The sequence below is a fragment of the Myxocyprinus asiaticus genome, chromosome 5 (assembly GCF_019703515.2).
Source record: "Myxocyprinus asiaticus isolate MX2 ecotype Aquarium Trade chromosome 5, UBuf_Myxa_2, whole genome shotgun sequence".
Lineage (NCBI taxonomy): Eukaryota > Metazoa > Chordata > Actinopteri > Cypriniformes > Catostomidae > Myxocyprinus > Myxocyprinus asiaticus.
The window spans coordinates 21,390,047-21,404,814 of NC_059348.1; the positions used below are offsets into that span (position 1 = coordinate 21,390,047).

General features: G+C 36.5%; 2 protein-coding genes across 2 annotated transcripts in view; one reads left to right on the plus strand and one right to left on the minus strand.

The window, feature by feature from the left end:
• Positions 1-4,888, plus strand: part of rpap2 (RNA polymerase II associated protein 2) — a 19,538-nt gene extending 14,650 nt beyond the window's left edge. Inside the window, exon 12 of the mRNA XM_051699339.1 lies at positions 4,679-4,888. Coding sequence (XP_051555299.1) covers positions 4,679-4,832 — 154 coding nt within the window. The 3' untranslated portion in view covers positions 4,833-4,888. The remainder of the gene's footprint in view (positions 1-4,678) is intronic.
• On the minus strand, positions 4,872-14,498 carry LOC127441690 (zinc finger protein Gfi-1-like). Its single transcript, XM_051699352.1, has 7 exons — positions 14,358-14,498; positions 12,358-12,517; positions 12,044-12,241; positions 11,513-11,901; positions 8,289-8,426; positions 8,044-8,209; positions 4,872-7,731 (listed from the first exon to the last, which is right to left on the minus strand). The coding sequence occupies exons 2-7, from the start codon at positions 12,461-12,463 to the stop codon at positions 7,553-7,555; spliced, it is 1,176 nt and encodes a 391-aa protein (XP_051555312.1). The 5' UTR covers positions 12,464-12,517; positions 14,358-14,498; the 3' UTR covers positions 4,872-7,552.
• Positions 14,499-14,768: the final 270 nt, after the last annotated feature.

The window sequence follows — 14,768 nt, forward strand, 5'->3', positions numbered from 1 at the left end:
TGATGCTGCGGTAACAGCATGGGAAACAATCCACCTGGAGAGCCAACACAAAAGCCCAGTTAAACCACTCCCCATTTAAAGAGCTACCTAAAACACGGCTCTGATTTCTGATTTATTATTGACTGGCAGGGCGATTTGAGATGTTTAAGTAGGATTGTTTTTCTAAGTAGAGCTTTTTTTTGTTGGATCCACGTAGTGAATATACTTCAACTTGGTTAAGAGTATGCTGGTCTCAGGTCTAGGTCAGAGACGCCGCTGCCAAAAAACAAAAATAAACAATATGCATTCATAAAGTATTCAGACCCCTTAATTTTTTTTTTTTTTTCACATCAACCTACACACCATACCCCATAATGACAAAGCAAAAACCAGATTTTTGATAACTTTGCAAATTTATTAAAAAGAAAAAACTGAAATATCACAATGACATACAGTATGTATTCAGACACTTAACTCAGTAATTAGTTCAAGCACCTTTAGCAGCGATAACAGCCTCAAGTATTTTTGGGTATGATGCGACAAACTTTACACACGTGGATTTGGGGATTTTCTGTCATTCTTCTCTGCAGATCCTCTCAAGCTCTGCCAGGTTGGTTGGGGACCATTGGTGGACAGCCATTTTCAGGTCTGTCCAGAGATGTTCGATTGGGCTCTGGCTGGGCCACTCAAGGACATTCACAGAGTTGTCCCCAAGCCACTCTTGCGTTGTCTTGGCTGTGTGTTTAGGGTCATTGTCCTGTTGGAAGGTGAACCTTCGGCCCAGTCTGAGGTCCTGAGTGCTCTGGACCAGGTTTTCATTAAGGATATCTCTGTATTTTTCTGCATTCAGCTTTCCTTCAACCCTGACCAGTCCTTGCCGCTGAAAAACACCCCCACAGCATGATGCTACCACCACCATGCTTCACCGTTGGGATGGTATTGCACAAGTGATGAGCAGTGCCTGGTTTTCTCGCTTGGAATTGAGGCCAAACAGTTCAATCTTCTTTTCATCAGATCAGAGAATCTTGTTTCTCACAGTCTGAGAGTCATTTAGGTGCTTTTATGTCTTGCACTGAGGAGAGGCTTCTGTCTGGCCACTCAGCCATAAAGCCCAGATCGGTGGAGTGTTGCAGTGATGGTTGTTCTTCTGCAAGTTTCTCTCATCTCTACACGTGATCTCTGGAGCTCAACCAGAGTGACCACCAGGTTCTTGGTTACCTCTCTTACCAAGGCCCTTCTGCCCCGATTGCTCAGTTTGGCCAGGCAGCCAGCCCTAGGAAGAGTCCTGGTTGTTCCAAACTTCTTCCATTTAAGAATTATGTAGGCCACTGTGCTCTTGGGCACCCTCAGTGCAGCCAAAAATCTTTTGTAGCCTTCCCCAGATGTGTGCCTTGACACAGTCCAGTCTCTGAGCTGGATTGGGATGCACCTGAGCTAAATGTCAAGTGTCATAGCAAAGGGTCTGAATACTTACATCAATGTGATATTTCAGTTTTTTCCTTTTAATAAATTTGCAAAGTTATCAGAAATCATTTTTTTTTTTTTTTTTGCTTTATAATTATGGACCAATATAGCAACCCTTCTTTTCAGTAACTGCCATGAGCCTTCCATCCATGGAGTCTGTCAGTTTCTTGATCTGTTCACGATTAACTTTTGCTGAAGTAGCAACCACAAAGAGTTGTATTGTTCAAAGAGGTGTATTGTCTTCTCTCACTGTAAATCTCACGTTTGAGAAGGGCCCACAAGTTCTCAATAGGATTTAAGTCAGGTGAGGAGGGGGCCCAAGTCGTTATTTGGGCATCTTTGAGGCCCTTGCTGGCTAGCCAAGCAGTGGAGTACTTGGATGCATGTGATGGAGCATTGTCCTGCATAAAGATCATGGCCTTCTTGAATGCTGAGGAATTCTTCCTGTACCACTGCTTGAAGAAAGTACTTTCCAGAAACTGCCAGTAGGTTTGGGAGTTGGGTTTCAGTCCATCTTCAACTCGAAATGGTCCAGCTACCTCATTCTTATTGATAGCAGCCCATACCAGTACCCCTCCTCCACCTTGCTGGCACCTGACTCGAAGTGGTGCCCTGTGTCCATTAGTGATCCAGCCACGGGCCCATCCATCTGGTCCACCAAGAGTCACTCTCATTTCATCTGTCCATAAAACCTTTGAAAAATCTGTCTTCATGTATTTCTTTGTCCAATCTTGACACTTCATCTTGTGAATATATTCAGTGGTGGTCATGTTTCAGCCTTCTTGACCTTGGCCATGTCTCTGAGCACTTGGCACCTTGTACAACTGGACACTCCAGGTAGGTTACAGTTCTGGAAAATGGTGGCACTGGAGGATAATGGGTTCCTGGTAGCTTCACGTTTAATTCTTCTCAAGTTTTTTGCAGTTAATTTACGCCTTTTCTTCTCCATGCGTTTTTGCGCCCCAGTTGACTATTCGCAAAAAAAACTTTGATTGTCCAGTGGTCACACCTCAATAGTTTAGTTATTTCAAGAGTGTTGCTTCTGTCTGAAAGGCATTTTACAATTTTTGACTTTTCAGTGTCAGTTAAATCTCATTTTTGGCCCATTTTGAGGTAATGAAGCTGCCTAATAATTATGCACACTTTGATATAAGGTGTTAGTCACTTTCGCCACACCCTCCCTCATTACACAAGTACATACCACCTGAAAATGATTGAATCCAATAGGCATTCAAGTTTATATGGTTTGGAAAATGTGCATGGAAATAATGATAAGATCAGAATACTCACTTGCCTAATAATTGTGCATGCAGTGTGTGTATGTATGTATGTATATGTGTGTGTGTGTGTGTATATATATATATATATATATATATATATATATATATATACACACACACACATACATATACATACATATATATGTGTGTGTGTGTGTGTGTGTGTGTGTGTGCGCGTGTGTGTGTGTGTGTGTGTGTGTGTATGTATGTATATATATATATATATATATATATATATATATATATATATATATATATATATATATATATAATACACACACACTACCGGTCAAAACTTTTGAAATGCTTGACTGAAATGTTTCTCATGATCTTAAATATCTTTTGATCTGAAGGCATATGATTAAATGTTTGAAATTAGTTTTGTAGACAAAAATATAATTGTGCCACCATATTAATTTATTTCATTATTAAAACTAAAATTTAATAAAAAAAAGTTTTTGAAATTGATGACTTGGACCAAATAATAAAGAAAAGCAGCCAATAAGTGCCCAGCATGGATGGGAACTCCTTCAATACTGTTTAAAAAGCATCCCAGGGTGATACCTCAAGAAGTTGGTTTTGAAAATGTCAAGAGTACATGTCTGCAAATTCTAGGCAAAGGGTGACTACTTTGAAAATGCTAAAATATAACACAGTTTTGATTTATTTTGGATTTTGTTTAGTCACAGCATAATTCCCATAGTTCCATTTATGTTATTCCATAGTTTTGATGACTTTACTATTATTCTAAAATGTGAAGAAAAAAAAAATTATTATAATAAAGAATGAGTGTTTCAAAACTTTTGACCGGTAGTGTATAACTTTCTGTAAGTTATCGTAAGGTATTGTAACTATGAATATTTTGCTCTGACATAATTGTTAGAGATGGGTTAAAAACTGGTAAAATAATAATAGTAAAAAAAAATCTTATTATTGCAAGTATTGCAATTATTTTTTATACAAAGTTGATCAACACACCAATGTCAGGAAATTAGATTTAAATGTATTTATTTAGTTAGTTCATTTCAGTGCATTGACATTTTGGAAACAATGCAGTGATTCTTGTGGAAGATTGTGCAATAAACTGTTTCTACTTTTTATTTAAGAATGAAGATAATACAAACTAAGTCAGCATATATTTAAAATATAATGTATTTAAAATACATTAGCTGGTAGTGCAACCAGATATGAGTAAGAAAGAGTCCATGATGGCTAACATGGTTTTGTTTTTGTTTTCTATTCCACTAAGGATACTGAAATTTCACATTAATGTTTAATTAGCTTTTGCCTTCTAATTGCATCATTCATTGATGCAACAAAATGAATGTTTTGATGTCACCTTGATTCCCTGGCAAGATGCAGATAGATTCATTTGTTAATAAGTGCTTTTATTTAAATTTAGCTTGTTTTGTGACTTTATGTTCACTAATCTCAGCCTGTTTTTATCAGTGTTTTTGCTTGCTCATCTTTATTAGGTTTCAGGGCCCATTTGATGCTCTCAATCTGTTTATCAGCCGAGGGCCTGTTATTTTCCCCTCATGAATAATTTGGAACCACACTTCTCTCTGCCTTATGTCAGGTGTGCCACTGGCCTGTGGTCTTTGTTGAGAGCAGTTCAATAATAGATAAAGCTCCAGAAACTGTAGGACATTTTGAATCCGAGCTGTTGCAAGAACCAATTTACCTCTCAAAGAAAGACCAATGGATAGATGACTTCTACAAACAAGCTTAAACACAAAAAGTGTTTTGACTGTTTTAAATTGCATCGACTCTACTTCCAATACTTAAGTTAGTTTAATTTTCAGTTAGTCTCCTATCTTCAAACTATTGCAGTTAAATAGTACCTCACAAATTTCACAGTGCACTGGAGTGTAAATCAGTTATTCTCGTTAACTTCTGTTTGATTCATAGCCATGTTTACATGCTAATGATGCTAAAAGCTGTTTGTTTTTTAGGTTAACGGAAGTGTCACCCTTGCTGCGAGAGACCATGACAAGTCTATCCTCGGTGGAGTACATTTCCTCTTTTATGAGAGAGCTTAATCTGGAGCAAAAAGATCTGCACAGCCTTGTGCAGATCTTCAGACCCCAAATCACTTCACAAACATAATGTACAGCACACACATTCAGATTAACAATTTATAATAAAAGCCTACCTGTAACAAACATTTCATGAATCATTTGTTTTTGACACTCTGAGAACTTGACTGATATTAGATTGAAATCATTTATGATACTGTCTGGTAGTCTCTAACAATCTCTTTTCTATTTTTAAAATTGACATTGTCACAAGGAATCAACTAAATTTGATACTTTTGTTAATGTGAGGCACAGAATATCAGTGCTTAAAACTTACAGTTGAAGTCAGAAGTTTACATACACTTGGGTTGAAATCATTAAAACTCAATCACAAATGTAATATTATCAAACTGTAGTTTTGGCAGGTGTGGTTTAGAACATACACTTTGTGCATGACATGAGTTATTTTGCCAGCAATTGTTTACAGACAGATTGTTTCACTTTTAATTGACTATATCACAATTCCAGTGGGTCAGAAGTTTACATTCATTAAGTTAACTGTGCCTTTAAGCAACTTGGAAAATTCCAGAAAATGATGTCAAGCCTTTAGGCAATTAGCCAATTAGCTTCTGATAGGCTAATTGGAGTCAATTGGAGGTGTACCTATGGATGTATTTTAAGGCCTACCTTCAAACTCAGTGCCTCTTTGCTTGACATCATGGGAAAATCAAAAGAAATCAGCCAAAAAAAAATTCTCTGTCAGGTTCATCCTTGGGAGCAATTTCCAAACACCTGAAGGTACCACGTTCATCTGTAAAAACAATAGTACGCAAGTATAAACACCATGGGACCATGCAGCCATTATACTGCTCAGGTATCCTAGAGATGAACATAGTTTGGTGCAAAAAGTGCAAATCAATCCCAGAACAACAGCAAAGGTCCTTGTGAAGATGCTGGAGGAAACAGGTAGACAAGTATCTATATCCACAGTAAAACGAGTTCTATATCGACATAACCTGAAAGGCTGCTCAGCAAGGAAGAAGCCACTGCTCCAAAACTGCCATAAAAAAGCCAGACTACAGTTTGCAAGTGCACATGGGTACAAAGATCTTTTTGGAGAAATGTCCTCTGGTCTGATGAAACAAAAATTGCACTGTTTGGCCATAATGACCATCGTTATGTTTGGAGGAAAAAGGGTGAGGCTTGAAAGCCGAAGAACACCATCCCAACCGTGAAGCATGGGGGTGGCAGCATCATGTTGTAGGGGTGCTTTGCTGCAGGAGGTACTGGTGCACTTCACAAAATAGATGGCATCATAAGGAAGGAAAATTATATTGATATATTGAAGCAACATCTCAGACATCAGCCAGGAAGTTAAAGCTCGGTCGCAAATGGGTCTTCCAAATGGACAATGTTCCCAAGCGTACCTCCAAAGTTGTGGCAAAATGGCTTAAGGACAACAAAGTCAAGGTACTGGAGAGGCCATCAGAAAGCCCTGACCTCAGTCCGATAGACAATTTGTGGGCAGAACTGAAAAAGCGTGTGCGAGCAAGGAGGCCTACAAACCTGACTCTGTTACAGCAGTTCTGTCTGAAGGATTGGACCAAAATTCCAGCAACTTATTGTGAGAAGCTTGTGGAAGGCTACCTGAAACGTTTGACCCAAGTCAAACAATTTAAAGGCAATGCTACCAAATACGAGCAAAGTATATGTAAACTTCTGACCCACTGAGAATGTGATGGAAGAAATAAAATCTGAAATGAATAATTCTCTCTATTTTTCTGACATTTCACATTCTTAAAATAGTGATCCTAACTGACCTAAGTCAGGGAAAGTTATCTACGTTTAAATGTCAAGAATTGTGAAAAACTGAGTTTAAATGTATTTGGCTAAAGTGTATGTAAACTTCTGATTTCAACTGTATTTAAATGGAGAATGAATTAGTTTTACAAATTGTTTTACTCACTTTTCTATTATAAATATGGATGTTATGTGGGATTAAGGACATCTAAAACCTTAGAAACTCCCTTTAGGGACCAGTAGCCTAATCTATGTATAACAATGTATGTTAATGAAATGTATATCATAATAAACATGCTATTGCACTATTCTGTTACACAGAATCTTAGGAAAATATGTTATTGTTATCGAACAGAGTAAGCTATTATGTATTAAAAATAGCGCAACAAACTTTCATAACCAACTTATTTTTGCAAGCGATATGAAATGGCTAAATGTGAAATGCAAAGTGAGGTTTTAGTTGAGACTAGATGGGCCTAGATGAATATTAAAATGTATACAACTTGTTTATGACTTCAGTTCTCTTCGTGGTGCAATGGCGGCAACAAACATTAACCACACTGTTTATTTTGAAAATATTACGTTATTTTAACCTAATTAACCAATCATAAATGTTCTTTGCAATACACAGTGAAAAACAGGTATACACATTCAAGTTTTTTTTAGGCCTATATAGATATTGTGCATATACATATGGTGATTGAAAATTTTTAGAAAACCTATGTAATTAAACAGTTAATATATGGCCAAAAAAGATAAACGTTTGAATAAATAATAGTTTTTCTAAGTTTATTAATGTTTTTCAGAAATATATTTTTGTATAATAATACAATAATATAATGAATAATATTTTAGAATGAATACAGAAATATAATGTCTGCAATCTCTCTGACTGCATTATGCAAATAAATCTGTTATTTTCTTAATTCATCAAACCACACAACATAACCTTCGAATTCTACAGCCTATAGTGTCAAATGTGCAAACAAAACTAAGCAAATAATTGAATTATTATTTTAGACCATGCTGCGTTTCTTTGTGTCTCCTCAGATCTACTTTGCGCTGAAAGCCTTTGCCACACAGTTCGCATCCAAAAGGCCTGAATCCTGTGTGTTTTCTGCTGTGCGTGATGAGGTTTGAACTCTGGCTGAAGGCTTTGCCACACACTTGACACTTGTGCGGCTTCTCACCTGGAAAATAGAGGAAGAAGAAAAGTGTTGCATTAGTCTAAACAGACTTTGATGTTGTTGTTTTCTGACATAAATTGTTAAGGAAATCTTTTAGCAATGTTGTTAACCCATTACACAAGTGAATATGCTATTTGAAAATGCATGCATGCAGAATGAAATCATATTAGCCATGTAGTGGTCGCATGCATCCAGACACTAATTACATTGGGCCTTCTTAAAACGCAAGTGCAATTTCCAATAAGTACTTTTGCAAAATAGATTTTAGATTTTCATTTAACTTTCCCAAGCATTGCATATTACAAATTAAATCACCTGTGTGAATGAACGTGTGTTTCTTCATATCTGATTTCTGGTGGAATCTTTTGCCACAGTATTGACAGGGATATGGTCGGGTGTCAGAGTGGATGAAGAGGTGCGTGGACAAAGTGGACGACCTCTTGAAGCTTTTGTCACAGATTTTGCAGCTGAAAACCCTTTCCTACCGGAAAGAAGTCATTAGTAAGAGCCTGTAATTATTTGGGCCCCAATTAATAAATGCTGTGACAATGCAAGCATACTTGTGAATGGACAGCTTTATGTTGCTCCAGGCTGACGCTGTGGCCAAACGTTTTTCCGCAGATTTCGCAAGCGTAGGGCCTTGTGCCACTGTGTGACCGCCTTACGTGAACCTCTAAACCATGAGGGGTCGAAAACACCTGTTTAAAAACAGAATACATCAGCATCGGCTAAACAGAACTACCATTTTACCCAAGTGGTTTGAGAATATGCAAGTACTGGAGGTTTGCTGACAATCAGTTAGGATTAGGAACTTAACTGAATTTATGTTTCTCAGGATCTTAGTTTTGACCAATAGGCTATAAATTGTGTCTGAATGTCTTTACAAAACAAAAATGTTATATATATGTATATATATATATATATATATATATATATATATATATATATATATATACACACACTGGTGGCTAGAAGTTTGGAATAATGTACAGATTTTGCTGTTTCGGAAGGAAATTGGTACTTTAATTCACCAAAGTGACATTCAACTGATCACAAAGTATAGTCAGGACATTACTATTTTGAAAAGTTCATTTTTGATCAAATCTAGACAGGCCCCATTTTCAGCAGCCATCACTCCAACACCTTATCCTTGAGTAATCCTGTTAAATTGCTAATTTGGTACTAGAAAAGTTAGGACTTGCCATTATATCAAACACAGCTGAAAGCTATATGGTTCGATAAATGAAGCTTAACATTGTCTTTGTGTTTGTTTTTGAGTTGCTACAGTATGTAATAGACTTGCATGTATTAAGGTCAATATTAGGTCAAAACTCGACAGTCAATCATTGTTTTGAGGAATGAAGGCTATACAATGCTTGAAATTGCAAAAAAAAACTGAAAAGTTCATACAAAGTTGTACACTACAGTCTTCAGAGACAATGGACAACTGGCTCTAACAAGCACAGAAAGAGATGTGGAAGGCCAGATGTAAAACTAAACAAGAGGATAAGTAAATCAGAGCCTCTAGTTTGAGAAATATACACCTCACATGTCCTCAGCTAACAGCTTCATTGAATTCTACCCGCTCAACATCAGTTTCATGTACAACAGTAAAGAGAAGACTCAGGGGTGCAGGCCATATGGGAAGATTTGCAAAGAAAAAGCCACTTTGGAAACAGAAAAACAAAAAGAGGTTAGAGTGGGCAAAGAAACACAGACATTGGACAACAGATAATTGGAAAAGAGTGTTATGGATCTTAACCCCATTGAGCTTTTGTGGGATCAGCTAGATTGTAAGGTGCGTGAGAAGTGCCCTACAAGACAGTCACATCTATGGCAAGTGCTACAGGAAGTGTGGGGTGAAATGTCACCTGAGTATCTAGACAAACTGACAGCTAGAATGCCAAGGATCTGCAAAGCTGTCATTGCTGCACGTGGAGGATTTTTTGATGAGAACTCTTTGAATTAGTTTAAGAAGTTCTGAACATTTTTTCCAATTGCAATGGTAATTTTTCAAGTTATTAATATCCTGACTATATATTGTGATCAGTTGAATGCCACTCTGGTGAATAAAAGTACTAATTTCTTTCCATAAGAGCAAAATCTGTACATTATTCCAAACTTTTGGCTGCCAGTATATATATATATATATATATATATATATATATATATATATATATATATATATATATATACAGTTGTGCTCAAGAGGTTGCATATCCTGGCAGAAATTGTGAAATTTTGGCATTGATTTTGAAAATATGACTGATCATGCAAAAAAACTGTCTTTTATTTAAGGATAGTGATCATATGAAGCCATTTATTATCACATAGTTGTTTGGCTCCTTTTTAAATCATAATGATGACAGAAATCACCCAAATGGCCCTAATCAAAAGTTTACCCTTGAATGTTTGGCCTTGTTACAGACACACAAGGTGACACAAACAGGTTTAAATGGCAATTAAAGGTTAATTTCCCACACCTGTGGCTTTTTAAATTGCAATTAGTGTCTGTGTATAAATAGTCAATGAGTTTGTTAGCTCTCACGTGGATGCACTGAGCAGGCTAGATACGGAGCCATTTGGATGATTTCTGTTATCATTATGATTTAAAAAGGAGCCAAACAACTATGTGATAATAAATGGCTTCATATGATCACTATCCTTAAATAAAAGACAGTTTTTTTGCATGATCAGTCATATTTTATATATATTTTTTTTATATATATATATATATATATATATATATATATATATATATATATATATATATATATATATATATATATATATACACACCGATCAGCCACAACATTAAAACCACCTGCCTAATATTGTGTAGGTCCCCCTTGTGCCGCCAAATCTGCGCCAACCTGCATCTCAGAATAACATTCTGAAATGATATTCTTCTCACCACAATTGTACAGAGTGGTTATCTGAGTTACTGTAGACTTTGTCAGTTCGAACCAGTCTGGCCATTCTCTGTTGACTTCTCTCATCAACAAGGCATTTCTGTCCACAGAACTGCTGCTCACTGGATGTTTTTTGTTTTTGGCACCATTCTGAGTAAATTCTAGAGACTGTTGTGTGTGAAAATCCCAGGAGATCAGCAGTTACAGAAATACTTAAACCAGCCCATCTGGCTCCAACAAACATCCATGAGATTATCTAATCAGCCAATTATGTGGCAGCAGTTCAGTGCATAAAATAATGCAGATACGGGTCAGGAGTTTCAGTTAATGTTCACATCAACCATCAGAACGGGGAAAAAACAGTGATCTCAGTAATTTGGACCGTGGCATGATTGTTGGTGTTGTGGCTGATCAGTGTATATGTATATATATATATATATATATATATATATATATATATATATATATATATATATATATATATGTATGTATGTTTTTTATGGATGAGTTGGGCTGGATAGTAAAGGAAAAGTCAGCATGTATGGGAACATGCAAAACTTTATAAAGCATCCTAGGTGGATACCCCTAATGCAATTGGTTGACAGAATGCCCAGTGTGCAGAGCTGTAATCAAGGCAAAGTGTGGCTGTAGAAGCTAAATTTAAGATAGTTTACTGTATATTTCTTTAACTTTTTATTGTTGTTGTTTTTTCTACAACATTTTCAAACTTCCTTTTGTGTTATGCCATAATTTTTATGGAAAACAGTAATAATAAAGAATGAAAAGGTGTCTCCAAACTTTTTGCTGGTAGTGTAAGCCTATGTAACATAAGAAATAAGTAGCTAAACAATGTAAAGTTTGATTTATTGTACCTTAGTGCATTTTACGCATTTGTAGGACCCATTTAGTTGAAGTCGCGTGCAAAGAATATCCGATTCTGCATTAATCTCTGATACTTTAGTTGACATCTTGAAGTCTGCGTAAAAGCTTCTACTATCCAAAAGGTTAGAGGTCAAAGAGCCATAGTCCTGGTAAAATCGCCCTGATTGGCTTGGTTCAGTGAGGAGATGGGCACCTGGCCTTCTTTCCATAGTCTCATACACCTCCACTGATGGCTCTGGATCCATAGAAACAGGGACATGATTGCACGTTTGAATGAGGTGCCTGAGCTCGGATGTTGAATGGGCCCAAACATATGGAGAGAAAGTCATGTCGAAAGCCTGAGGGTTGTCCTGTGAAGGCACCGGGCATTTATCCAGATCTATTGAGAAAACAATGGCTATTCTGAAAAGCATATTTAGGCTAAATATGTGTTAATGTTGGTAGTTAATATCTTTTGCGTCACTGTAAAATTAAGTAAGGATGAAACCTGATGTAAAATTAAGTCATGAAAAAATACAAACCTGGAGAGGCAGATCGGGACAGAGGTCTCCAAAAGTCCTCATAGTCTGATGAGTGGTCACACACACTGCCCTCGCATCTGAGTGGGGACTGTTGAGAGGAATGATCCGCCGTACACACCATGCTGGCTTTAGGGGAACAATTGCCCGGATCCTTCCCTACATCCACTGTGCTCTCAGGCACCTGTCCCATTTGACTTTCTAAACACAAGAGAGACAGTAATATCCACAATGCGTTATCTGCCACTATTTGAATTTATATGTTCATTGCCTGACCAATATAGGCCTGTCTAAATAACATTATTTGGAGTCAGTACCTTGGCATGTGAGAAGTTTCTCAATTTGCATGCAGTTGTCGTCCAGGTAACGGGGTAGGTGATAACTGTGTGCCCGTTTGCTCTTCACCAAAAATGACCTCGGCATGTTTACACTTCGTTATCAGGTTCAGGGTCACCACTCACTGTTTTCCAATCCTACCTGAAAAGTGCCGCAAAGTAGATTTGAAGACCAAGTTGAAGCACTGGTGTGAATAAATGCACCTGACCTTAACAGAGCTTACGCAATATAGCATGTCTGTAAAATCTGTGTATCATCCTGCCTTTTGCAATCAAAACCTGCCAAATAAACCCAGCGCAAAGCAGTCTACAGTTAAGGTACTCCACAGCACACATTGTTATTGTGTTCCCTTTGGGCAACTTGATCTCAGAGCCTCATTTAGTAAACTGATCCTCTCTCAGAATGATATACAGTATCGGCCTCACGTCATTGATGCACACACTTCCAAGTAACAGCCTGAAAACGGAGACCAGGGTATTATTACCTTCAGAAGAACTAATTGATTTTGCTTTTGTTGTTCATAACCTGATTTGGAAGCTAAAAGAACATCACATTTAAACCTAATTAAGCTTATTAAGTATTTTCAATTAGCATATAACATTGCATAGGCTACATGTTTGTTTGTTTTTCATAATAATGACATAAAACAATAAGATATCGATATGTTGTGAACTATGATTATTTGGTGTGTGTGTGTGTGTGTGTGTGTGTGTATATATATATATATATATATATATATATATATATATATATATATATATTTATTTATTTATTTATATATAAACACAGGGTTGGGAGGGTTACTTTTGAAATGTATTCCATTACAGAATACATGCTGTAAAATGTAATTTGTAACATATTCCATTAGATTACTCAAGGTCAGTAACGTATTCTAAATACTTTGGATTACTTCTTCAGCACTGGTAGATTTTTTCACTTGTTTTGACTATAAAAACTCTGCCAGTACAGTAAGACAAAATACACATGTTAAAAATACATTCTCTGAAAAACCTAAATATCTTATGCAGTGTTGTTTCTAAAACAATAAATCAAATTGATCTTGTTTCAAGGATTTGTAGACATTTTTACAGGAAAACAATACACAAATTATTATCAAGAATATGATTTTTACCCTAATATCAAAGGTCTTACTAGAAAAGAAGAAATTATGAACTAACGTGAATTTTCTTGATAAAAATATGATAATATGAAAAATATGATCATGCCTGTTAACATGTGCATGTAAAATGGCTTGAAAGAGCATTTTATCTTAGTGTAAAGCTGACAATTTACACCAGGTTTATTTCTATTTCTTCTGCTCCAAACTTACTTCAGACTTACTTCTCTGTCTGCTCGTATGAATGTAACACATCATAAGAAAGTGTTTCACTGCTGTTCAAATGCACTTTGGATCGCATCATTTATATGTATAAATGTTTTCCATCTGAAAGGACTAAATATTAAATGAAACAAATGACAATAAAATGCAAAGTATTCTCTTCAGTAATCAAAATACTTTTTGAATGTAACTGTATTCTAATTACCAATGATTTAAATTGTAACTGTAGTGGAATACAGTTACTTATATTTTGTAATTTAAATACGTAATCCCGTTACATGTATTCAGTTACTCCCCAACCCTGTATATATATATATATACATACTTGATGTGTTCTTAATTTGCTTTCTGTGCAGTTTCATAGCTTTATACCTCCGAAATTTGTGCAATTTTGTTGGAGAACAATCAAACTTCATTATAAAACTAGATTAATTCATGAGGCTACATAACATTTGGAAAACACTCATTTGATTCCGCTGGATTTGAGTGAATCTGGGAAAAAACTTTGGTGCACCGGCTGTGCCCCCTCAAAGCGTTTACATTTATAGCAGGCTATTTAGATGTTTCTCCAAAAGGCAACAATGGCATGCATAACAAATTTCGTGCAAAAACTAAAAGATATCAGATATACAGTACGCTTACCTTTCCATTTAATTGGAACTTTATCCAAAGGAAACTTATTCGCGTTTTAATAAAGTTCTGGTGAAGCTCGAGATACCTGTTGCGCTGCGCTCGTGCGCTCCACTGGATATTATTGCAGCGCGCGACCTGCCTCCGTCTCCAACTACAGCAGCTCAAACGCGCGACTTAAATACAAACATTAACTTCCTGAATGCGACTGTGTTTGATGATGTTTGACACACGTGTTGCCCAATTTCTACAGGCAGCCTGCAAATACTTAACCTAATGGAAGTGTAATGTAAATTGAAACTGAAAATAAATGATGATTCTATAAACTGAATGCCATGATGTAGTCTGGTGATGAGACGCCCATGGTGACCTAAATCAGATTAGGATTTTTCTCTTGTCTGTGTGGGACAATTTTATATTTGT